This window comes from Budorcas taxicolor, chromosome 7 (genome assembly GCF_023091745.1).
Source record: "Budorcas taxicolor isolate Tak-1 chromosome 7, Takin1.1, whole genome shotgun sequence".
NCBI lineage: Eukaryota > Metazoa > Chordata > Mammalia > Artiodactyla > Bovidae > Budorcas > Budorcas taxicolor.
Window position 1 is genome coordinate 23,126,326 of NC_068916.1, and position 27,013 is coordinate 23,153,338.

At 43.2% G+C, this 27,013-nt stretch overlaps 1 protein-coding gene across 3 annotated transcripts in view; it reads right to left on the reverse strand.

Annotated features, from left to right (window-relative positions):
- CDC42SE2 (CDC42 small effector 2) overlaps positions 1–27,013 on the reverse strand; it is a 118,055-nt gene that overhangs the window by 11,186 nt on the left and 79,856 nt on the right. For all 3 annotated transcript variants that reach the window (XM_052643257.1, XM_052643259.1, XM_052643258.1), the window contains exon 4: positions 22–123. In XM_052643257.1, the coding sequence (XP_052499217.1) occupies positions 22–123 (102 nt within the window). The remainder of the gene's footprint in view (positions 1–21; positions 124–27,013) is intronic.

Sequence of the window (27,013 nt, forward strand, 5' to 3'; positions counted from 1 at the left end):
TTGTTCCACCCTTGTACTTACAGAGTTCATCCCACTGAACAGGTCACCTGACCCCACGTGAGCTGTGTGCACGAAGTTTGTGGGCTCTCCAATCATACTTCGGTCAATCCGCCGGCGCCTCTTCTAAAATATAAGAAATAATGTTCAGAAAATGGTCTTGTTAACAACAACTTATTCTGGTAGATTTACACTTTATGCACAAATGACTCTCTATGAAAAATGTTTTTGCCCAAGACAGAAAAATACCTAAATCTTGGTATCACCACAACCATCTCCTACGCTGAACCCCCCCAGAGAAATATATGCACCAAAAAAAAAAAAAAAAAAAAATGGCAAAGCAAAGTAATATTTAGAATTTAAAATAGATTATTTGATCTAACTTTGGCCATCTATGTATTTGTATAATAACCATTTAAGTTTTATTCCTAAAAAAAAAAAGATATGTAGAAGTATCATCTGTAACCATCGTTCATAACAAAGACGACAGTATGACGTAAGTACTGAATTCTACATCCCGTCATTAAACACTGAGCTATTCTGATGGTTATTACTTAGATTGTAGCCAACTGCCCTTTCCTGCTGGAGTGAATCCGTCAGCTAGTGGTACAGGGCAGGGGTGGGTTCGGTTCTAGTCCAGCCACTGACTTCCAGTCTCTTCTGGCTGTAAGTTACAAACCGCCTCCCCTGCATTCCTGACGCCCGCGTCCCAGCAGCCCCCCAGGACTTCAGCTGCAGGCCGTCCTTGCTCCACCGCACTAGGGACACTTCCTCACCCTGCTGCTGTGTTCAACTGAACCATGCAAGATTTTTCAAGAGATGAAGGAAATTTTAAAGTAGACCCAAGTTTTCCTGACGCCTTAGATTCTGTGATCGACTGAAAGAGGCCACGGGCACAGCTCGCTCAGTGTCCCAGTGCCAACTCTGAGTAGCCCCATCTTCTTCCCTTTCAACAGAATACTTCTCCTGAAAACACCACCTGCATCAAAACTCGGGCAAGTTGCAAACTAGTGGAACTAGGTCAGGCTGCCTCCGAACATAGTATTTCATGTCGCCATCCCCTGAAATGTTGCTATGCATATGATAAACCCTAAAAACTTATCCAAGTGACAGCTCTTCAGGGTCAGAATGTGATTTTCTATAGAACCACGGAAGTGGCATGTTCACACATTAATTTTAGAGCTAAAATAGGTATTATTTTACTGTCTCTACGTTGTATTGCCACAGAAACCCAAAAGAAGTCTCAGAGTTCAACAGTGACTTGACCATCTCCAGGTTCATTGGTTTTCCCTTCCAGTATTCCGTATGGCATATGGGGATCCCTCTCTAGTTAAACACAAATTTTGCTACAGTGTACGAAAGTTTCTTCTATTATTTCTTTGATACTTCTCCTTATGTTCTTTGTTTGCAATTTCTAGAGCTTCTGTTGTCTGAATGTGCTTGTGTGCCTAAGGAGGGCAGGGGTGAGGAGGAAGGGAGAGTGTGTGTGATTTTCCTAGTTTCATCAGTTATTTGTGTCCTTTGTGTATTTCACTGTATTAGAAAATAACTCCACTTCATCCTCTTTAGGAATCCACATGTGTTCTTGTAGGCCAGAGAGTAAGTATTTTAAGCCTGCAGGCCACACAGTCTGCCAGAGCTTTGACCCCACGGTTATCACAGCAGGTAAGGAGCTAGAGACAATGAGAGCAAGTGAGAATAGCAGTGCTCCGTTTACCTTTTAAGCACAAGAAAGGGTGGCTCGCAAGTTCTGGTTTAGTGACCTTAGCCCTAGATCAGGATTTTTTTTCAGAGGTAGATACGTTATTATTTTATCCATTATAATTTTGGGGGGAAGTTCTTTGTTTGCAGTTGTTTTCTAATCTGAGACTTTGTATTATATGATTTCCGATTTTCTTACAAAAATGCCTGACTGAATAAATTAAGAGTCTGTAACAACAGGTATTACAGTCTATAACAACCTCAGAGCCAACTCACTGGAAAAGAACCTGATGGTAGAAAGACTGAGGGCAGGAGGAGAAGGGGGTGCCAGGGGGTAAGACGGTTGGATGACAACATCAACTCAATGCACATGAGTTTGATCAGACGAGACGGTAACAGGGAAGCCTGATACGCAGCAGTCCACGGGGTCGCAAAGAGTCAGACACGACGGAACAACAACAGTAACACCTAGGAGTAAAATATCCATTCCTTTACTTCTCCGAATTTAGTTACTCCAAGCCCCCTTTTAAAGGGTTAAGAGTCGCTCCATCCTTGGGGCCCTGTCCCCTGGGGTTACACAGAGACTCCAGGTTAAAAGGCTTGGCAGCAAGCCAGACATGGGTCTACAGCCTTTGTCTGTGTTCTTCAATCTTCTATTTCTTGGCAAACATACCACCTTGCTGCTATCTTCACGCAGTGCCACTTAAGGAAGCTCACAGACGCCCCGACCACAGACTTGGCACCCGCAGCCCTCCTTCGAGGCGGGAGGCCAAGTGCCACAACACAGTCTCTTCCACCCGGTTCCCTATTTTGCCCCTAGACTCTGAGTCTATTTCTATCCACCAAATTCAACAAAGTTCCCTTCATACTACTCCCATCCGAAACGCTCCACCGCAAGTCCCTGACTGATCCTTGAGAAGCGGTGCTGCCTCTCTCCTGGGATTAAGGAAGGGAACAGGCAATGCAAATACTAGTTTTGTGCCTATTTTTCCTCGATAATACACTGCTACGTTTCCAGTAAACTCGTCTTCTTAGAAAACCATGTTTCTACATCCAAGTGCACCTGCACCAGAACAGGACACGAACTTTCTTGACACCAGATCAGGACAAACTGTTGGGGTTTCTTCCCCAGGATGCCCCTTGACTGACAGTAAAGGAGGCGGCTTCCAGGTTCTTGGCACACTCCAGACATAAGCAGGAAAGGGGAGATGTCTACAGATGAAGACAACGGTCAGCAGTTACGTTCGCTGGACTTGTGGCATCTGGGGACTGCGGACTTTGTGCAGACTCCAGCCTGAAGGGGCCGCAGCTCCCCAGTACAGAGGGTGCCACCTGGCTCAGCCAGAGGGCCCTCTAAAGCAGGCAACAGACCGGCGCATTTCAGAGAATAAGATCTACTTCCATATCATTCTTGCCCCAGGAATACACGAGACTCCTCAAGTTCCGAATCCACATCTTCTCCTTCAGAAGGGTGTGTCTGGGGCTTAGCAGGTGGCTACCCCGGGCCCATGAATCCACATTACGTGAGTTATTCCAACAGCTGACTTATTGCGAGATGCAGGGAGAGAGCAGTCGCCATGGCACTGAGGCCACCAGCCATCTCACCCAGAAACGTCCCCTGAAAGGTTAGTGAACGGTGTGCTTGTAGATCGGTGTGCTTCTGAAGCAGGTGTAGTAATATGCACTCATAAACAGCGACACAACAGGCATGCTGATTGAGAGAGGAGGCTCAGGAGGGGACAACTGAACTGACTCAAAGGACAGGAAGACATGAACCTGCTTGTATCATAGTAATTATGTTGGGTGGCTAATTCATAATCTGAAAATAATGACTACTTTTCAACTTGAACTTTATGGAGCTGGGCATCACTTTTCCTTTAGACTTTACTTCATGACATCTAGTCTAACCTTGATTTTAGGGTAAAAAAGCAGAAGTTTCAGTCCTCCCTTCTTTAAGGCTAGAAGGAGCCCAGCTTGTTAAGCAGGGGAATGAATGGTCAGAATGGTTCTACAAGGCTACTCCATGATAGCTATAATGGAAAGCACAGTGGAGGGCACCAACGGAAAAGTCATTATAATGATGTTGGTTAAAGGAGATTACTTAATTTCAACTAACAGTAGCAGAAACTGAAACTAATTCAGATTGAAGCTAAAATCAAACACATTTGGTTGCTGACTGGATTTGAGAACAAGGGAAAGGTGAGAGTTGTGAAAGAGGCACAGCCTTCAGATCTGAATACAGAGCACAGGATCCAGTGGATTAGATAAGACTGGCAGAGCCTTGCCGGAAGGGTCACACTGGAAGGAGATAAAAGGCTCCGTTTAAGACGCACTGAATTTGGGACTTCCCTGGGGCCCATGGCTAAGACTCTGCTCTCCCAGTGCAGACGGCCTGGGCTCCATCCCTGGTCAGGGAACTAGCTTCTACACAACCAAGAATCCCCGTCCCACAGTCAAAAACTGCGCACGCTGCAACGAAGACGGACAATCCCGTGGGCCACAACTGAGACCCGGGGAGCCAAACAAACAAATGGGAAAAAAAGACACATGGAGTCTGAGATATCTGAGGCATTTAAGTGAGGCCTGTCAAACGATATTCAGTGAGCCTCACGTTCAAGTGCCCTGAGTACACAGATACAGGGTTCTGAGAAGGGCTAACTAGAGATGAGAAGCAGTCGCCAGAATAAAGCGCTCTGAGTTGATGAGACTTCCCAGGAAGAAAAGTGCACAGAAAACACTCCCTATAAGGCTGGATGAGGAAAATAAGCCATTAAAGGAAGCCAGCAAGGAACAGTCTAGAAGTCAGGAGCAAAGTCAGATGTGGGTTCTTCCAAGCGTTAAGAGGGTATTAGGTGGCACGCTGCAAAGCTGGAGGGAGGTCAGGTGAAGAGAAGCATGTTCCCTGGACTCAGCACCTACTCAGCACGTTGGTGATCCTGTGCCCACAGTGACGGGAGCTCCAGACATCAGGGGAGTGAGGGGCTTCCAGGAGACGGGGAAATGAGAACTCCAACACAGAGGATGGGACAGAGTCTGGCCTCTGAACAGGGAGGAGACAGCTGTAGTTCAATGGAGAAGAAGAAACCAGCACAGACTGGATTTTTTCCCTTCAAGATGAGAAAGACTTGATTTTGCTTAGTTTCTGATGTGATAGATCAGAAAAGAAACGGAAGGTAAAGAAAAATGAAGGGTTATCAATATTATAAGTGCTCCAGAGAAGGTAGGAAGGACAGGTTCCAGACCCGGGCTGAGGTGTTCTTCAGACTTCTGTTACTGCTTTCTGAGTCAAAAACCTAGATTCTGAGTATAACTAAGTATTTAAAGACACAAAACTGAAATATTTCTCAGGCACAAGTCAGACGTGAAGAAAAGCCCACTTCTCCGGTGTGCTGTACTGAGAGCACAGGGCAGAGACTAGGATTAAACCGTGGGCAAACAGGGGAATTCCAGAGTCAGGCCTCTGCAAAGAAAAACAGGAAACGCTGTACTCCACTCAGTACGCACTCACTGTTGTCAGTAGCAGAGTCACAGTTTTTCCTGGAAACATACTTTATTCTTCTTTATTCCTTATAGGAAACTTTACTAAAACTGTCAACCTTCTGAATAATTCCTGCCACCCTTAAAATATTAACTGTTATTCTGCGTAAGGCCAAGGCCCAAAGGGTAAAACCAACCAGTAGCTGTATTAGGGAAAATGTCTCTTCCCATTCAATGTGTGTCAATTACGCTTCATTAAACCTCTTCAGGGCTTCCCCGGTGGCGCCGCTGATAAAAGAATCCGCTTTCAATGCAGGAGACCCGGGTTTGGGCTCTAGGTTGGAACGATCCCCTGGAGAAAGGAATGGCGACCCACTCCAGTACTCTGTCCCTCCTGGAGAATCCCATGGACAGAGAGGCCTGGCGGGCTACAGGCCATGGGGTCACAAAAGTCAGACATGGCTAGCGACTACACCACCACTGCCACCACCGTTACTTCAATATTAGAGACGAAATCCTACATCCTAAACACTTGTTCAAGGAAATGTGATATCCAGAATCTGCTTTTATGTATCCAGAGCGGGTGGGGTGAGGGTTCACAGGTGAAACTAGATTCCCCCATCAATAACAACTGAAGCTGGACATACACATGGGTGGGGGGAGGCGCTCCTTTCCCTCGTTAGTTTTTAAAAATAAGTTTTTAAAAAGATATGCTGGTTCATTCTGTCTTCCTCCTAGTCTACAACTTACATAAAAACGTATGCACTGAGTACTAGCAAAAATGGTTATGTCACAAATATGAACAGTAAACATTTACTTTCAGCTCTGATTTTCATTAGAACATAATCTTATCTGTACTCTTTCTCAGGCCTTACAATTCTAAAATTCACTATGCACTTCCTGTCTTCCTCCCTTAACTCTAAGAGACATATAGATATTTAGGAGATATATTTGAAGTTTTTAAAAAATACACTGCGGAGCTACCACATCAACACACGGTGAACTGCAGTACCCATTTAGTTTAAAACGCTGCTATCTATATGCATCATTCACGCACTCCCATCACATGTTCCTTCTTTGAAAAATAAGTACTACTAGGCCAATATTAGCAGCAGCAGCAGCAGGCCAATACAAAAGTAAAAATCTGGAATATAAAATTCGGACAAAGGATCAGGCTGAGACTATGTTTCCAAAGGATCTCTCCTCTCTGCTCTCCCGCTCGTCTCTGATGCCCGCTCCGTCCCTCTGTGCCTGTGTGCCCTGCGCGCGGCGGCCTTCTCCAGGGTGTCCTAGGGTCCCTTTTCCCTCCCCCCATGTCTTCACCTTATTTACTCTATGCTGGTGATTCATGAGTCTGCTTTCTCTTCTCTGAGCATTAGACACACATTCAACCGCTTACTGGACACGCCCGTGTGAATGCTGACAGGATACTCAAACTTCCTATGTTCACAAAGTATAAAGCGTTAGTCGCTCAGTCATGCCCAACTCTTTGTAACCCACGGACGGCAGCCCGCCAGGCTCCTCTGTCCATGGGATTCTCCAGGCAAGAACACTGGAGTGGGCTGCCATGCCCTCCTCCAGGGGATGTGTCCCAGGGTCGATCCTGGGTCTCCTGCATTGCAGGCAGGGTCCCTGAGTGGCCAGGGAATCCCACTTGGTGATGGTGGTTTAGCCACTAGCTCCGTGTCCAATTCCTGTGCCGCCAGGGACCACCGCCCGCGAGGCTCCTCTGTCTGTGGGATTCCCCAGGCGAGGATGCTGGAGGGGCCGCCATCTCCTCCGGTGTCCACAAGTGAGCACGTAACCTTGCTTCTGCAGCCTGGCCCTCCTTTCCATGCCCCCTGGGGTAGGCAACACTCCTGGCAGTCCTCCAAGCCGGGGCTGAGGGCTCTGCCTCGCTCCTGCTCCTCCTCACAACATCAGGTCACAGCACATCCTGGGGGCGCGATTCCAGGCTCCCCTTACTCTCTCCACCGCCCCCCTCCCCGGCACTGCCACAGCCTTCCTTCAGCCCCCACCGCCTTCCACCTACATCGCTGCAGTCGCTGCCTAACTGATTTGCCAGAGCTTCACAGCCTGCCTTCCCTGCCCGATGCTCCTTGCCCTGTACTTAGATCTGCCTTTCCAAAGTACAAAACTGACGGCACACACCACTTTAAAAATCCCTCAGTGGCTTTCCGAAACCTGCGGGCTAAACTCAAAACCTCGAAGCCTATGAAATGCTGCTTCTCTCTCCAGCCTCACCCTTCAGTGTTTTCTTGCATTCTAAGCTTCGGTCTGCTACTCGAAGTCCCTTAGATATGCTACCATCAAACCTTCTCACTTCTCTGCCCTCGACCTGAAGGACCCTTCCTACTGCTCCGCGGCTAACTCGGGCACCTCTTCTCTATACCCTTGCTCTGAGGTTCCATGCTCCTCCTTTCTGTACCCACAGAACCTGGTGTTCACCTCTACCAAAGTAAAATTTGCATCTCACACCACATTTAAAATGTCCACTGGATGGCACACGTGTTCCTCACGGAGAGGGCATATAAAACGTCAGCCCACCAAGGGCCAGCGCCATCCACAGCACAGAGCAACTCATCAACACACGTTTTCTGAATGAATACTTTTATGAATATATAAACATCACAGTTACATGGTTTTTTATGAATATATAAACATCACAATCACACGCTTTTTCAGGCCTAACTTTTTAAATATTTTTGGAGTAATAAAAACGTCTCACCTCCCTCACATTTCTATGTGCATGCATGTGTGATAAATCACTTTGGTCGTGTCCAATTCTTTGCAACCCCACAGACTATAACCTGCCAGGCTCCTCTATCCATGGGATTCTCCAGACAAGAATACTGGAGCAGGTTGCCATGCCCTCCTCCAGAGGGTCTTCCCGACTCAGGGATCAGACCTGCTTCTCTTATAGCTCCTGCATTGGCAGGTGGATTCTTTACCATTAGCGCCTCCTGGGAAGCCCATATTGATCAAATATAGCTTCCAGGAAGTGATTAATCACTTACTAGTCCCTCTAAGACTTTTCTCTGGACAGTTTCATGCACAAACTCATGCCACTGAGGAGCAGTTTAAGGCCAGGTTCCAGAGGCAACAGGAGGCCTGAGGTAAAAGCACAGGCGGAAGAGCCTCAGGTCCTTCAAGAAACGCACACGAAATATGAAGGAAGAACACAAGAGCCTGCCATCCGGAGCAGGGGAAAAAGGCTCGCCCTTTCAGGCTGTAAGACAGCAATCCCTTACCCCAATGTGGACTAAGTATTCGGAAGGCTAAAAGACAAAGACATATTACTGACTTAACTTTATGACCTGGAGAGAGAAAGTTGAGAGAGAAGTATAACCAAATCCCCTACCTGTGAATGTATCAAGTAACCCATGATTCCCAGACTGTGTCGAGCAGTAGGCAAACATCCAGGGGCCCCGTGGGATATCTTCAGAGTGAGGGAAGCACAATGATACTTAATATATGTACAACGCTGTGTGAACTAGTCCAAGATAACTCAAAATTCCAATCTTAGAGCACACACTTTTTACAGTGACATATATTTGCAAAGCAGAGTTATTCAGCAGCTGCTGTGCATGAAGTCCAGTACTGTAGAGAAGTAGGTATGGAACTGGAGAAGGCGCTGGTGGTGTTCCGTCTGATCCCAGAGTTTGAAGAGCTCTATCACGCCACACAGGCACACACGTAAGTAATCATGGTTATTTGGGAGGGAAATAAAAACTTATTTTCTTCCTATGTATGTGTATAACTTTTTCAAATGACAGCTCAGTTTTTAGAACATAAATACTAAGTTGTTTAGACCAAACCTAATAAGCAAATCTGTGAGATTATTTCTCTTGCCCTGCGAACACCATGAAAAAATTACTGAAGTGTTATGGGAAACAAAAACAAAAGTCTGGGAGCCCCTGAAATAAGCTAAGTTAACCTTCTGAAGTATCGACAATGTCACTAGGCACTGGGCAATTCTAAAGCAAACAGTAATTTTCCTATGATGCCACTGACAGTACATGATGCCCTAAGTAATTTCAAACTACACCCTATTATCCATCCAGTTTATACGACTAACGAAAGCTAGAAAAAGCTGTAACACAAAAAGAGATTTGGTATTTTTTATAGTGAAGGAAAAGGATTTTACTAGTGGGTCTCACACAAAAATGAAAGCAGCAGCTACGGCTGTAACATCAACAAACTATGTGAAATGCCCTCTCCCAAACCCCCGCTGTGTGGCACTGCCTATTCACTCCTAAGACTCAGCTCAAACACGACCTTCGGAGATGAGGCTGCTGGGCATTCCTTGGTCTAAGCATTTAGAGCACAAGGCTCATTATTTCAATTTTAATGCTTAAAAATACTGCTTATAATTTATCTGCCCACAGCTGGACTCTCCTACCATGCTAAGAGTTCTTTGACCACAGCTGTGCCTGACACATTGGACAATGGCTGCTGAATAAAAGGATTTTAAAGAAACAATGTCAGCTCAGTTCTCTAAAAACTGTTTGTCTTATCCAATAGTATGACCAAATATTTCTCAAGGACCTACCACATATGGAAGATGTTAAAAAAAAAAAAAAAGATGAAAATTCTAGTGGATTTTATATTTCCGCACAAGAAATTACTTATCTGTTTTGTTGGGTTTTTTGCTTTTGCGTCACAATAATGCTATCTCCCAGAGAGTAGCTGCACCGTCATTACTGTCTCAGCTTTTATGCTGGCTATTAATAGGAAAGCAAGCTTTACTGTGCATCAGAATCTCTGTGAGGGTTTGTTAGAACACAGGCTGCTGACCTCTCCTTGCAGAATTTCAGATTCACCAAGTTTGGGGCAGGTCCCGGAACGTTCAAGGCTAACAGTGATATCAATGGCTCAATGGTTTAGAAATACTGACTCTGAAGATTTACAGCTGAATATTTTAAAACAATAGGCAATTCTTAAAGAGTATTACTATATGCTAGGCATATTTCTAAGCACTTTAAATACAGGAACTCATCTGATAATACCTTGAAAAGAAGTATGCTACGTTTTAACACTCCCTTCAAATCCAAGAAACTCTGGCAAACCCTCACTTGGAATCTCTCGGCCAGCGCTCACGTTCCCATCTTATATTCACGTTAGTTAACCTCTTGAACTCTTAAACACTATTTTAAAGTTTGGGTGTGTTTAAATTATTTGGAAAGCCATTGGGATGAATGGTTTTTTTCATTAAAAACAAGAACCTAGCCACCAAAGAATGTGTTTTAATCCACAGTTTCCACCAAAAAGAAGAGCCTGTTCACTGTAGCAAAGAAACACTTCCGAACCTGCGAACTCCACAGGGCTCAGGGCACAGGCAGCAGTCAGGCCTGCCCATCTCCCGAGTCCTTCCCGAGGAGAGGTCTACTTGCATACTTTAAAAGCTGCTACCTGGGGGTCAAGCTTCTAATTTAGCACACACATAGATAGACTAAGATACTGCTCAGAAACGAGGCCAGTGGGCACCATCTCCACAGTTCTCCTCTTGCCTGTTCCAGGCCCCCAGGTGTCTCCCAGAGGACACACTTTTTGATTGCCTGGCTTTGGTGGCCAGCTGGGCTCCAGGTCGTGGGTCCCGGAACAAGAAAGCAATCGACTAATTCTTTCCTAGCTATCACCACAACGTCTCAGTGCATAGAGAACAGACAGATCCCTAGCTCCCAGCTTTTCTGTAGCTCAGAAGATGCTGCCTGAGGGTCTGACTTCCAGTTTGCCTGCATCCAGGTGACTGCGAGGTGCTGACTGAGATCCTCCCCTCTGACCACTGAGAGGTTTTGGCATACCCTCAACAACAAAGAATGTGGCTTTGGACAATCGCTAGGTTTGAGAGCCAGCCAAGAACTTGGACCAGGCTGAGGATAATGTTCAACCCCTGCACGTGGCCAGCACATCACACCCGGAAGAGGCAGCATAAAACGCACCGAAGAAACCAAGAGTGTCCAGGAAAATCAAGAAACGTGTCCCAAAGAAAAGAGCAAAGTAGAACCCGAAAAACAGACCTTTGCAAAATGGAGATAAGTGAGTTACCTGATAATGAATTCAAACTGAGAGTCATAAAGACGCTGGCTGACATCAGGAGGGCAGCACCGGAAAAGAGTGAGAGTTTTAACAGCAACAGAAAATGTAAGTACCAAACAGAAATCACAAAGCTGAAAGAACAAAATTATTAAACTGAAAAATTCAACAGAAGGGGTCAACGAAAGACAAGCTCATGTGAAAGATGGGATCAGCAAATGCAAAGACAGTGCAGTGGGATTCGACAGAAGGAGAAGAAAATAAGGAAGGAAAAGTGAAGACAGATTAATGAACAAGAGACAAAATCTAGCAGGCCAATATGTGTGTCATACAGCGCCAGAAGAAGACGGAGTCAAAGGCAGAAAGCCTATCTGAAGAAATACTGGCTGAAAAATCTGCAACCTTGGTGAAAGAGACAGATATCCAGATGCAGGAAACCTAGAGAGTTGCAAATAAATTAATATAAAAAGACCCACACTGAGATACATTACAATTAAACTGCCAAACCTTAAAGACATACAGATACACACAAGGAGCAAGAACCCCCCCCAAAAAAATTATTTTTGAAAAGCAACTTGTAATATAAAGTAATCCTCCATCCCTTATAGAAATGTTAGAGAATCTAGTGGGAAGGTATATTTTAGGTGCTAAAAGAAAAAAACAAAAGACCGTTAACCAAGACTATTCTACCAGCAAGCCTGTCTTTCAGAAGTGGAAGAGACAAAGAATTTTCCAGCCAAACAAAAGTTGCAGAAATTCATCATCACTAGAACAGACAAAAAGAAGTTACAGGGAGTTGTTAAAAGCTGAAACAAAAGAATAATAGCTACTAATAGAAAAGCATATTAACGTGTAATTATCACTGGTAAAGGTAAATACACAATTAATGATGGTGGATAAACCAATAATTTATACTTATAAATACTTATAAATCTAGTATAAACATTAGAAGACAAAATTAATAAAAAGAACTAGAACTATCATAATTTTTAAAACATTATGCAAGGTAAAAATATATAAATTATGACATCAAAAACATAAAATGGAGAGAACAACAATATTAAGCTTTAGGGTGCATTCAATCTACAGTCGTCACCTGCTTAAAACAGACTGTGATAAATGTGAGATGTCTTAAACAAGCCTCATCATAACCACAAACCAAAAACAAAACCCTGCAATGGATGCACACGACAGAGAGAGAGTGCATTATAAAAAAATCATCAGGTCACAAAGGAAGAGAAACAGAAGAAACCAGAGCTTTAAAACAGCCAGAAAACCACCAAATGGCAATACTAAGTTCATGCCTACAATTACTTTAAATGTAAATGAACTAAACATTCCTGTCAAAAGACGCAGAGGAGTTGAATAAAACAGAAACCACAGACTCAGCTATATACTAGCGACAAGAGCACTTCAGCTCTGAGGGTGAGAAGAGAAGAAGGTGTTCTGTTCAAATAAAAACCAAAAGGAAGCAGGGATAGCTATGCTTCTATCAAACAAAACAGGTAAAGTTGTTATGAGAGACAAAGAAGGTCATTAAAAGGAGTCAATCCAGCCAGAGGATACAATACTTGTAAGTATTTATGCACCAAACATGGAAGCCCCTAACATATATAAAGCTTAATATATTTATATAAGTCTTTATTTATATTATATATAAATTTATATATATTTAGAATATATAAATATTAACAGACCTGAAGAGAGAAACAGCAATACAATAATAGTAGGAGACTTCAATAACCCACATTCAAATATAGAGAGATCACCTAGGTAGAAAATCAGCCAGGAAACACTGGGCTTAGATGCCCCTTTAGGTCCGACGGCCTTCACAGACCTTTGCAGACACTCCATGCGGCGGTAACAGAACACACGTTCTTCTCAAGTACACATGGATCAGTCTACAGGACAGGTCACGTGTTGCATCACAGTTCAAGTATTAATAAATTAAAAAGACTGAGGTCCTATCAAGCATTCTTATCTGACCATGAAAATATGAAATGAGAAATCAATTACAAAAAAAAGTGGGAAACTCACTTAACATACTACTGACTAACCAACAGGCCACCGAAAAAATTGAGAGAGAAATCAAGCCAACGCAGGTGGCACTGGATCCTGGCCCCGGAAGGTGCCACATGGCGCAAGGTAACCAAACCCAGGCCCCACCGCTCCTGAAGCCACGCGCCTAGAGCCGGTGCGCCACGGAAGCCGCCCCCACAATGAGGAGCCTGCTCGCCACAGCCAGAATAAGCCCTCACGGAAGGCAGCCCGCCAGGCTCAGCCTAGCAAAGTCGAAACAAAATAAATTTTACGAAACTTTTCCAAGGCAAATCAAAAAACATTTTGAGACAAAAATGGATATATTACATACCAATCTTCTGGGATGCAGCAAAAGCAGTACTAAGAAAAAAGTTCATAGAAACAACTACGCTAACAACAACAGAACTCAAACACATAATGTGACTTTATACCTCAAGTCGCTCAGCCGTGTCCCACTCTCTGAGACCCCAGGGAATATACAGCCCATGGAATTCTCCAGGTCAGGATACTGGAGAGGGTAGCTGTTCTCTTCTCCAGGGGATCTTCCCAACCCAGGGATCGAACCCAGGTCTCCCACACTGCAAGTGGATTCTTTACCAGCTGAGACACTTCCCTGGTAGCTCAGATGGTAAAGAATCTGCCTGTAATTTAGGAGACCAGGGTTTGATCCCTGGGTTGGGAAGATCCCCTGGAGAAGGGAATGGCAACCCATTCCAGTATTCTTGCCTGGAGAATTCCATGGACACAGGAGCTTGGCAGGCTACAGTCCATGAGGTCTCAAAGACTTGGACACGACTGAGACACACACACACACACACACACACCCCTCAAGTAGTTAGAAAAAGAAGAAATTAGCCCACCGTTAGCAGAAGGAAGGAAATAGGAGTGGAAATAAATGAAAAATAAAATAAAAAGGCAACAGAAAAGATTAGCAAAACAAAGAGCTACTTTTAAAAATAGGAAACTCTTTAAACTTACCAAAAAAAGAATTAAGTTACAAAAGAGGAGACATCACAACTGAAACCATAGAAATACAAAGAATCACCAAGATTACTAAGAACAATTACATGTGAAAAAACTGGACAACCCAGAAGAAACGAGTAACTTCCCAGAAACATGCAAATCTACCAAGCCTAAAACATGAAGACACAGAACATCTAAGCAGTGGACGGGGGAGCCTGGTGGGCTGCAGTCCGTGGCGTCGCCAAGAGTTGGGCACGACTGAGCGACTTCACTTTCACTTTTCACTTTCATGCACTGGAGAAGGAAATGGCAACCCACCCCAGCGTTCTTGCCTGGAGAATCCCAGGTGGGGGGGAGCCTGGTGGGCTGCCGTCTACAGGGTCACAGAGTCGGACACGACTGAAGTGACTTAGCAGCAGCAGCAGCAAACAGACTAACAGCAAGTAAGGAGATTGAATCAGTAAACCGCCCAACAAAGTACAGGACCAGATGATTCACCAGTGAACTCTACCAACATTTAAAAAGAATTAATACCAGGACTTCCCTGGTGGCCAGTGGTTAAGCACCCACCTTGCAATCCAGGGGGCACAGGTCTGATCCCTCGTCAGGGAAGTAAGAGCGCACAGGCTTGGAGCAACTAAGGCCACGTGCCAAAGCCACTGGGCCCACGCACCACATCCGGAGAGGCTGCACGACGCCACAGATGACCCTGCGTGCTCCAGCACAGCCCAGAGCAAATAATGAATTAAAAAATAAACGAAAGGAATCAATATCAATCCTTTCCAAGTCTTCAAAAAAAAATAAAAGCATGTATCTCCAAACTCGTTTTACAGGGCCAGCATAATCCTGACACCAGAACCACACAAGGCCACGAAGGGAAGTAAATTATAAGCCAATAATCTTGATGAAAACAGATGTAAAAATCTTAAAAAACTGAATTCAATAGTCAAGTGGGATTTATTACAGAGACAGAAGGATAGTTCAGCATCTGCAATCACAAAATAAGACATACCACATTAACAAAATGAAGGGAAAAAGTCACATGATCTCAAGGAAGAAAAAGCATTTGGTAAAACTCAGCATCCATTTATGATGGGATACTCTAACAAAGTAGGTAAGCAGCAAGAACATACTCTGACATAAAAAAGACTGTACAGATATGTCTCATTTCATTGTGCTTTGTGCTTTATTGTACCCTACAGATTTCACATTTTTCACAAGTTAAAGGTTTGTGGCAACTAGGCATTGACCAAATGTATTGGCACCATTTTCCCAACAACATCTGTTCACTTTGTGTTTCTGTATCATATCTTGGCAATTTTCACACCCGTGGTGGATTCATGTCAATGTATGGCAAAACCAATACAGTATTGTAAAGTAAAATAAAGTAAAAATAAAAATTTAAAAACAAAAAAGAAAAAATATATATATTTTTCCATTATTATGCGTGTAGGTGACAAACCCACAGCTAACATTTACTCAGTGGTGATAAGCAAGAAGCTTTTCCTCTAAGATCAGAAACAAGACAAAGATGCCCACTCTTACCACTGTTTTTTCAATATAGTATTGAAAATCCTACGCAGAGAAATTAGGCAAGGGGAGAGGGGCGAAGGCATCCAAACTGGAAAGGAAAAAGTAAACTGTCTCTATTTGCAAATGACATGATATTATATACAGAAAACCCTAAAGACTCCACCAAAAAACTGCTGGAACTCATAAGCAAATTATGAACGGGGGAATGGAACAATGGAAAAGATAGTCTCTTCAATAAATGGTGCTGGGAAAACTGAACAGCCACATGCACAAGAATCCAACTGGACCAATACCCTACACTACATCCAAAAATCTATTCAAGATGGATTAAATACTTGAATGCCAGACCTGAAGCCATAAAACTCTAGAAGAAACCAGGAATAAGTTCCTTCACATCACTCCTGGCAATAATTTTTTGGAGTTTTATTCAGCCATAAAGCAGAAGATGGAAACACCGCCACTCACAACAGCACTGACGAAACTGGAGGCCATGATGCTAAGTGAAACTAAGCTAGAAGGAAAAATGAGTGCTGCGCAATCTCACTGCTGCCTGAAATCTGAAAATAAAAAAAAAACTAACACAGAAACAGCGAACAGACTGGTGGTGGCCAGAGGCAGGAGGTTAGGGACGGGGGTGGGGGCGGGGTGGCAGACACGGGTTAAAGGGGCCAGAAGGTAGAGACTCCCCACTGTAAGTTATGGGATGTGAAGCACAGCACAGTGACTAATGAGCAATGCTGTCTTGCATATCTGATTGTTGCTAAGAATAACTCTCTAAAAAGGTGTCATAAAAAGTAAAAAAAAATTTATATGAGGTGCCGAGTGTCAACTGAGTTTCCTGTGGTAAGCATCTCACAATATATTCATATATCAAGTCATTATGTTGTACGCTTTAAACAAAGACAATGCTATATGTTAATCACTTCAATAAAACTGGAGTGTGGGGACCTTGTCCTACTTACAGATCGGAAGCAGTGAGATAAACTTTAGCTCCGTCACCCTCATATGATCTGCTTCTCACCATATTCATTCCTTACCCCTGGACTCTACCAAGATTTCTACAAACACACCACAAGCGTGAGTCATGATTTTATTCCAGTAACGACTGGATAAGTCCTAAGCATACCAAGATGATTACAGAGTTCATGTATCTATTTACAGGTATCAGTGATGACTTGAGTTACTAAACTCACTATCTCCTATCTGTGTCCACAAACTCCAAGTTCATGCCAAGTCTGATGAACACTGCAGGCAATATATAAAATACATTATCTTATAGTCTATAAATAGTAAGCAAAACATATTATAACAGAGAGAGGAAACATAAAAAACCATTAGACATAATAAAGTACTGTGGGGAAAAGACATGATTACCATGACTTTAAAATATACAAAAATAAATGATTGACAGAGGATTTTATTACCTATTAATATTTGATGAGCTCTGATAAAGAGTGTTCAAAATGACATGCAGTGGTTATGATTTGGGGGAGAGGATGAAAACCATATGAATAAACAGCTTAATATAGGCCTCTATCTTTTGCTCATTATCTTTATATCAAGTTTAATTAATAGGGCACGAAAGCCAAAAGACAACTGAAGTAACTGCTTATGGACCTTAGTTTGACTAGAATCCTAACCAGCACTGAATATAGCCGCCTTTTACTTTTCACTTGGGTGACTGCAGCCATGAACACAGAAGAGGGCTGCCCCTTGGAAGAAAAATTATGACAAACCGAGAACGCATATTAAAAAGCAGACACACCTTTGCCAACAAAGGTGAGTATCATCAAAGTTGCAATTTTCCCAGCGGTCACGGATGGATGTGAGATTTGGACCATAAAGAAGGCTGAGCGTCAAAGAACTGACGCTTTCAACTTGCGTTGAAAGGCGCTGGGAAAGACTTAGAGTCCTCTGGGCAGAAAGAGGTCATACTAATCACTCCTAAAGGAAAACAATCCTGAGCACTCATGCTGAAGCTGAACCTCCAATACTTCTGCCACACGATGTGAAACGCCCACTCACTGGAAAAGACCCCGCTGCTGGGAAAGACTGAGGGCAGGAGGAGAAGGGGACGGCAGAGGGTGAGATGGCTGGATGGTGTCATTGACACAATGGACATACGCCACTGCTGGGTAAGACTGGGGGCAGGAGGAGAGGGGGACGGCAGAGGATGCGATGGCTGGATGGCATCACTGACACAATGGACATGAGCTTGAGCAAACTCTGGGAGATGGTAAACGGCAGGAAAGCTTGGCATGCTGCAATTCATGGGGTCCCAAAGACACACAACTTAGAACCGAACAACAATTCTATCCATGTTTACTTCAGCATTTGCTAGATATTCAACGTTTTGACATTCAAAACTGTTTTCTTAAAGCTGTTTGTATAATTCTCATATCCTTAGTTTTTAATTTATTTTACTGATTTGGATTAACTTCTCATTTTATTTTTTACATCTAAACAATAGCTTAGGTATTCTAGACCTACAATGATTAAAATTTTTAAATAGTTCTTAAAGGATTTGAAGCAACTTTGTAACATTTTTTGCTTCCCTTGTGGCTCAGTTGGTAAAGAATCTGCCTGCAGTATGGGAGACCTACTATCAATCCTGGGTTGGGAAGATCCCCTGGAGAAGGGAAAGGCTACCCACTCCAGTGTTCTGGCCTGGAGAATTCCATGGACTGTACAGTCCATGGGGTTGCAAAGAGTCAGACATGACTGAGCGACTTTCACTTTCACTATAACATTTTACCAGAGTTCAGTTCAGTCGCTCTGTCGTGTCCGACTCTGCAAGACCCCATGAACTGCAGCACGCCAGGCCTCCCTGTCCATCACCAACTCTCGGAGTCCACCCAAACCCATCTCCATTGAGTCGATGCCATCCAACCATCTCATCCTCTGTCATCCCCTTCTCCTCCTGCCCTCAATCTTTCCCAGCATCAGGGTCTTTTCCAATGAGTCAGCTCTTCGCATGAGGTGGCCAAAGTACTGGAGTTTCAGCTTCAGCATCAGTCCTTCCAATGAACACCCAGGACTGATCTCCCTTAGCATGGACTGGTTGGATCTCCTTGCAGTCCAAGGGACTCTCAAGAGGCTTCTCCAACACCACAGTTCAAAAGCATCAATTATTTGGTGTTCAGCTTTCTTTATAGTCCAACTCTCACATTCATACATGGCCACTGGAAAAACCATAGCCTTGACTAGATGGACCTTGTTGGCAAAATAATGTCTCTGCTTTTTAATATGCTGTCTAGGTTGGTCATAACTTTCCTTCCAAGCTGTAAGCATCTTTTAATTTCATGGCTGCAATCACCATCTGCAGTGATTTTGCAGCTCAGAAAAATAGTCAGCCACTGTTTCCATCTATTTGCCATGAAGTGATGGGACCAGATGCCATGATCTTTGTTTTCTGAATGTTTTAAGCCAACTTTTCACTCTCCTCTTTCACTTTCATCAAGAGGCTCTTTAGTTCTTCTTCACTTTCTGCCATAAGGGTGGTGTCATCTGCATATCTGAGGTTATTGATATTTCTCCCAGCAATCTTGATTCCAACTTGTGTTTCCTCCAGCCCAGCATTTCTCATGATGTACTCTGCATATAAGTTATATAAGCAGGGTGACAATATACAGCCTTGACGGACTCCTTTTCCTATTTGGAACCAGTCTGTTGTTCCATGTCCACTTCTCACTGTTGCTTCCTGACCTGCATACAGGTTTCTCAAGAGGCAGGTCAGGTGGTCTGGTATTCCCATCTCTTGAAGAATTTTCCACAGTTTATTGTGATCCACACAGTCAAAGGCTTTGGCATAGTCAATAAAGCAGAAATAGATGTTTTCCTGGAACTCTCTTGCTTTTTCAATGATCCAGTGGATGTTGGCAATTTGATCTCTGGTTCCTCTGCCTTTTCTAAAACCAGCTTGAACATCTGGAAGTTCACAGTTCACGTATTGCTGAAGCCTGGCTTGGAGAATTTTGAGCATTACCTTACTAGCCTGTGAGATGAAGGCAATTGTGCAGTAGTCTGAGCATTCTTCGGCATTGCCTTTCTTTGGGATTGGAATGAAAACTGACCTTTTCCAGTCCTGTGGCCACTGCTGAGTTTTCCAATTTTGCTGGCATATTGAGTGCAGTACTTTCACAGCATCATCTTTCAGCCTTTGAAGTAGCTCAACTGGAATTCCATCACCTCCACTAGCTTTATTCGTAGTGATGTCTAAGGCTCACTTGACTTCCCATTCCAGGATGTCTGGCTCTAGGTGAGTGATCACATCATCGTGATAATCTGGGTCGTTTTTGTACAGTTCTTCTGTGTATTCTTGCCACCTCTTCTTAATATTTTCTGCTTCTATTAGGTCCATACCATTTCTGTCCTTTATCGACCCCATCTTTGCATGAAGTGTTCCCTTGGTATCGCTAATTTTCTTGAAGAGATCTCTAGTCTTTGCCATTCTATTGTTTTCCCCTACTTCTTTGCATTGATAGCTGAGGAAGGCTTTCTTATCTCTCCTAGCTATTCTTTGGAACTCTGCATTCAAATGCAGGGTATATCATTCCTTTTCGCCTTTGCTTTTCGCTTCCCATCTTTTCACAGCTATTTGTAAGGCCTTCTCAGAGAGCCACTTTGCTTTTTTGCATTTCTTTTTCTTGGGGGCAGTCTTGATTCCTGTGTCCTGTACAATGTCACGAACTTTCATCCATAGTTCATCAGGCACTCTATCAGATCTAGTCCCTTAAATCTATTTCTCACTTCCACTGTATAGTCATAAGGGATTTGATTTAGGTCATACCTGAATGGTCTAGTGGTTTTCTCCACTTTCTTCAATTTCAGTCTGAATTTTGCAATAAGTATTTCATGATCTGAGCCACAGTCAGCTCCCAGTCTTGTGTTTGCTGACTGTATAGAGCTTCTCCATCTTTGGCTGCAAAGAATATAATCAATCTGATTTCGGTGTTGACCATCTGGTGATGTCCATGTGTAGAGTCTTCTGTTATGTTGTTGGAAGAGGGTGTTTGCTGTGACCAGTGCATTCTCTTGGCAGAACTCTATTAGCTTTTGCCCTGCTTCATTCTGTACTCCAAGGCCAAATTTGCCTGTTACTCCAGGTGTTTCTTGACTTCCTACTTTTGCATTCCAGTCCCCTATATAATCTATCTACCAGAGTAGTTAATAGATATTCAGACCAACAAAGTGACATTTTATTTCTATCCTGCATAAATAAGCGTAAGTCTTTATTGCGGACATATGCCATTTCTTTCTGTATACTTCGTTCTAGAAGCAAAAACCCACTTCCTTTCCTTTGGAGAAATCACCTCTTCCTGACTCCACCTGTACGATTTTGACAGGGTGTCAACCAGAGCAGTCCACGGTGTGTGGACAGGACACAATCTGCACCAGAATCCTTCCCCGGGAAGGACTATCCAGCAGGGAGATGCCCTTTCCTCCTCATGGTTGCTAAAATGAGATGATGAGCCTGGAGCTGAGGGCAACCATGGAAAACAGAACACTCACCTCTTGTCAGAAAGTAAGAACCCAGAGTGCAAAGAATCAAGAAAGAGCGTTGAGAAGCCCCAGGTCTTGGGGATTCTTATTAAACAAATGTTTCTTTTTCTTAAACAAATGTTTAAGTAGCCAGATCCAGCTTTCCTGTGGGTAGTCTATACACTGATACCACCACCTATGGGAGTTTGGTTTCTAAGATCATAATGAAAAATCTCTAATTAATATGTCAGAATTAGTATTGATCCTTTGTAAGTAAGAAAAATGGAGAGAAGCAAGGAGTAGACTGCAAAGACTGAAGGGAAAAAAATCTGCCAAAGTTTCAGAAAATAATAAACCTTTTCGGTATGCCGACTTGTACTGTATGCAAAACTGGAGGAATTGGCTGTTCTCATCTCTCAGTGAGAAACCTCAAGTGAACAGTGACTTCCTTTTCTCTTCAGTTAGTGTCTGGCTTAAGCCACACACTGCAAGTATGAATACTGAAACTCAAAACAGGCTTCAAAACAAGCCTGAGATAGCTTTTCTAAGTACTAGTGATATACTCTGCAATCTCAAGAGTGCTGAAGTCTTTACACTGGTTTCTGCTACCACACGTCCACCTGAGACTGTTCCTGTACATGTAAGCATACGTATATGGGGGTGCGTGTGAGCGCACGCATGCGCAAGCAATAGGAGGGAAGGGGGCAGGGCAGGCACATCAGAAGACTGGTAAAGCCTGAGGACACGACATAGCTGGTCAGAACCAAACAGGTACAGAAGGGCAGGCGAGTCAGCTTTCACTCGACCTTGAGCCTCAGCGTACACTCACTGTAACGCATCAGCAAGCTAACTGACGCCCTATGCCACGACAGTTTCGAGGCTGATCAAAGTGGGCAGTGGTCCAATTCCTGGGAATCCCCGCTACCCCCCTCCCTGAAACAGTGGGGATAATCCTCCCACGCCAACCCATAATAACTGACCAGCCATATCTCGGGGATGTTCTCACCTTCCGAGATGGCCCACACTGTCGGTGGAGTATGTTTCTCACTAAATAAATCCATTTTTACCTATCACTTTGTTTCTTACTGAATTATTTCTGCGATGAGACAACCGAGAACCTCAGCTTCATTAAGTCCTGAAATTGGGTGTGTGGGTTTTGGCCAGGTTTGAGTCCCAATCTGAGTTACATAGTTACTTCCCTGGTGGCTCAGTGGTAAAGAACCCCCCTGCCGAGGCAGGAAGACACAAGTTTGATCCCTGGGTCAGGAAGATCCCCTGGAGAAGGAAATGGCAACCCACTCCCAGTATTCTTGACTGGGAAACCCCACGGACAGAGGAGCCCGGGGATATAGTCCAGGGGGTCGCAGAAGAGTCAGAAATGACTCAGCAACTAACCAAGAAGAGCGAACTTCAGGAAATGACTGTATACTGAGCAAAGAAAATGTGGAGTAACACACTGGTATTACAGCAGTGAACCCTGAACTGGACTTCTTACCTCTGGAAGTAAAGATAATAAATCCGTGTTGTTTACGCCACTAAGCTTGTGATAATCCCCTACTGCAAGCCACAGGACAATACTGTACCAAGAGAGGGCATAGCGCTGGCCAAGGACCCACAGCAACGAAAGCAGGTCTGGGAGTTTTCCCTGTCCTCTGTTCTTTTCTTTCCACCACCACATGCACAGTTACTCAAAAGTAAACACCTTGGTGTTTCAGAAATAGTCAAGTAATCCCCCCCAAACATAATATGTAAAATAGAAAAAGAAAATAAAATGCTTGTATTAACTTTTTGTAAATAATATTCACAATTAAGTCAAGCAATGTTCTATAATTACTTTTCTTGTACTACGTTTTGTGTTGAATTTCTTTTTATTTGCTTAACTTCCTATGAAACCAACATATTGTTTCAACACCATCCACAAATTTCTTGCAGTTAAAATGCTAAACAACTAACCCATATAGTCTGAAATTTCACTAAATGAATGAGTATCTTTCACTCAAGTGACCTTTAAAAAGGCCCCAAACGTCTTAAAAAAAAAAAAAAAAAACTTCAGGGTAATGTTCCTGTATTATTACTTTGATAACTTATTCTCCTTAATGACTATTTTCTACTTTGTGCAATTCTGTGGCAGACTTGAACTTTCAGGACTGATCATCTAATTTTCTTAACCTTTCCCTTGTACTTCCCACCTATTTCTTTTTTTTAAATTGTGTTTCTACTTTTTACTTTTTAGAAAAAGATTTATCTTCTAGTCCTCCTACGAGGCTTACTTCAGCTACAGTGATCATTTCCAAACACTATGTGTTCTTCTCAACCTGTTCTTTCTCTCGTCGCCCTCCTTCCTTTGGAGGCACACTGCTCTTGTTTCATGGGCCTACCATCTCAGTCATCTGAGGAATACTGACAGTTTCATTGCAGTTCTTTTTTTATTTCCTGTATCATCAATTTCCTCAGTGCTTTCAGTGAATTTCCTTTAGCTTTCCTCATGCCTGAGGATTATTTGGGCCGTGCACATGAGGGTTAGTACACATGGCTCTAGGCATGCTGACTGTTGAGTTCAACAACAGATGAAATAATGGTGAATTGACTTTTCCCTTGGGGAGTCCACAACTACACACATCACTGGGTCTTTTCTGTAGAGTCAGTTCTCTAGGGAACAACCTGCTTCAGGCCAGCCTGGGCAGCTCAAACCTAGCTCAGGCCTTGCAGGAACAAGGCAGTTAAAGCCTCCAGTTTGCTTCAGGTCAGTATCCCTCTCTGCAGACAACTGGGTGTGGCTATGTTCTGTAAACTCCCAGTCTATCATCTGTTTTATCACCTTTCATTCATGCTTACTGATGCCTCTGAATTCTCTTCCTGGTGGAAAAGAATTCCATTCTGTATTTTAGACTCCTCTGTGGTCACTACTGTTCAGTCCCTAAGTCCGACTTTTTGTGACCCCACGCACTGTAGACCGCCACTGTAGACCGCCACGCTCCTCTGTCCACGGAATTCCCTAGGTAAGAGCACTAGAGTAGGTTGCCATTTCCTTCTCCAGAGGATCTTCCCAACCCAGGGATCAGACCTGCGTCTCCTGTGTGGGCAGGCAGGTTCCTTACCACTGAGTCACCAGGGAAGTCCTCAGACTCCTTTACTGTCATACAAAGCGCAGTTTCAGGAGGGAGACGACTGAGTGTGGATGGTGTTTGGTCCAATATCCTCTCTCTGTTACATACCTGGATCTCCCTTCCTGGTAACTGAAAACCAAACCGAAGCAAAATACTTCTAGAAAGAGGCCTATTTTTCAAGCTTTGAAGGTCCCACTCATTTCAGATAGAATGTGCTTGAAAATTACCAAATGGAGATTTAAAGCACAACAAAACAAAAACAACCATTATTTAAAATAAGAGCAAACTACAATTCATCAACTCAACACCCATAAAAAGCGCACTAATGGGGCTTCCCTGATGGCCCGGGGTTAAGAACCCGCCTTCCAGTGCAGGGGGTGCGGCTCTGACCCCCGGGGTCAGGGAGTTAAGAGCCCATATGCCACGGGGCAACTAAGCCCAACTACTGAACCCCAGTTCTTAGAGCCTGCACACCGCAGCACACCGCAACAAAGATCCCGCCTGCCTCAACTAAGACCTGATGCGGCCAAATAAATAAAGATTAAGAAAAACAAAAGAGCACTTAACTGCAAGCCAGGCACTATGCTAAGTACTTAATCTGCCTGCCAATGGAGGGGGCTGGAGGAGATAAGGATCCCTGGGTAGGAAAGATTCTCTGGAGAAGGGTTTGGCTACCCACTCCAGTATTTCTGCCTACAGAATCCTGTGGACAAGTGGACCCTTGTGGGCTACAGTCCATGGGGTCACAAATACAACATCTACTTTAATATACTGAAGTCTACTGTGTCAATATTTCTGTTTGCTGAGGTTTAACTAATTTGCTCAAGGTCGATATCCAATGTGTTTATAACTTCCATTTAATTTATTGAAACACATACTAGTAAAAAACTAGTCTGAAAATGGTAGGGTTCTGCCCATTAATTCACTAGCCTTAATCCAGTCTACTAGTTCACTTAGTAGTTTCCAAATCTGTGTGTAACGCATTTGACTAGACACTTGCCTATATAGCCTTTAAGATTGTAATTTTATGATTGTATGAAAATTATTCTCAGCTCACAAATGAAAACAAGTGACAAGTAACACATAAAAATAAAACAAATGTGGTCCAACCAGTTACTGAAACACCTCTTCAAACTAAAAGAATGGTGAGTCCACAAGACTAGGTGGCACACGAGCCCTGGAAATTCCTAAAAAACTGGAAGCACTTTCACTATGTACAAAGGTGGTAAGAGACCAAACTTCACTCAGTACTGAAAGGGGCTACTGGGTGAGATCTTAGAATCTGTTTTGCATACAAGAGCTAACAAAATTGATCTGTAGCATTTTCTACCCATCATAAACATGTTTAAAGCAGAGAGAGATGAAAAACAGAATGGCTTTTATGTGTTTATGTCGCAGATGAACAGATTAAGTGCTTTTAAAAAGGTCTTGTATGGTACTTATAAATATGTCCCATAAATTACTAAAATATTACTACAGTACAATATGAGGTCCCAGAAATTACTTAAATTCTAATTCCTCTTTAACCACAAATTATATAAAGTTTGCATAAACCTTTTACTCTTCTACAACTATGAACAGTTTATTACCTAGACTTTGCTGCTGCTAAATCGCTTCAGTCGTGTCCGACTCTGTGTGACCCCAGAGACGGCAGCCCACCAGGCTCCGCCGTCCCTGGGATTCTCCAGGCAAGAACACTGGAGTGGGTTGCCATTTCCTTCTCCAATGCGTGGAAGTGAAAAGTGAAAGTGAAGTCACTGAGTCGTGTTCAATTCTCAGCGACCCCATGGACTGCAGCACACCAAGCTCCTCCGTCCATGGGATTTTCCAGGCAAGAGTACTGGAGTGGGGTGACATTGCCTTCTTTTCTTTCTTTTTTCTTCTGATTTTAAAAATAATACAATTGAGGTCCTTAACTTTCTATCCCATTTGTATATACCAAGGCCATGTGAGAATCAGGACCCAAACCACCAACTCTGGACAAATAAAGGCTTAATCCTCTTTATCCTTACTGTTTCTACATTAATAAAACCCAATAATCAGTAAAAACAAAACAGTGCAGAGGTTCATGCTATTGACGTTTCAGAAGAACCTTAGTTTTAGCCATTTTAAAAATTCCATGCCTTATGAAAAGACGCAGACTTCCACAGGATTCACACAAACGACAGACCATGTACTGAAGAAAGGGTTTCCTATCTTCTCTCAGATGGTGAGATGATTTGCAAAAAGGATCTTTTAAGAAATGTTTCAGCATTCACATAAGCTGCCAGTTCATAGGAGCTCACTCACGATAGCTACTTAACATGACCTCCCCCCCCCCAAAAAAATGACCTCAAAGATGAGGAACATTTTCTTTATGAAGATAGAGACAGTATTTTGTAATGAGCATAGAGAAAAAAATTGTTAGGACTTATCCACCATACATATATTATATATATATATATATATATATATATATATTTTTAACTATTTGACCACAATATTTTTTTCTCTTCCTACTCCACGAAAAAATATTTCCTTGAGTTTCTTTCCTATTTTTTTCCCCCAGTGATAATTATTTTTATCACAAAAAAGGTAAAATTATCCTGCTTCTCACCTCCAGAGCTCCACGTCCTGACTTGTTCTGTATTCAGGTCTCAAATGTGAATGCGCTCACCTGGGAGTGTTGTAATGTTAGA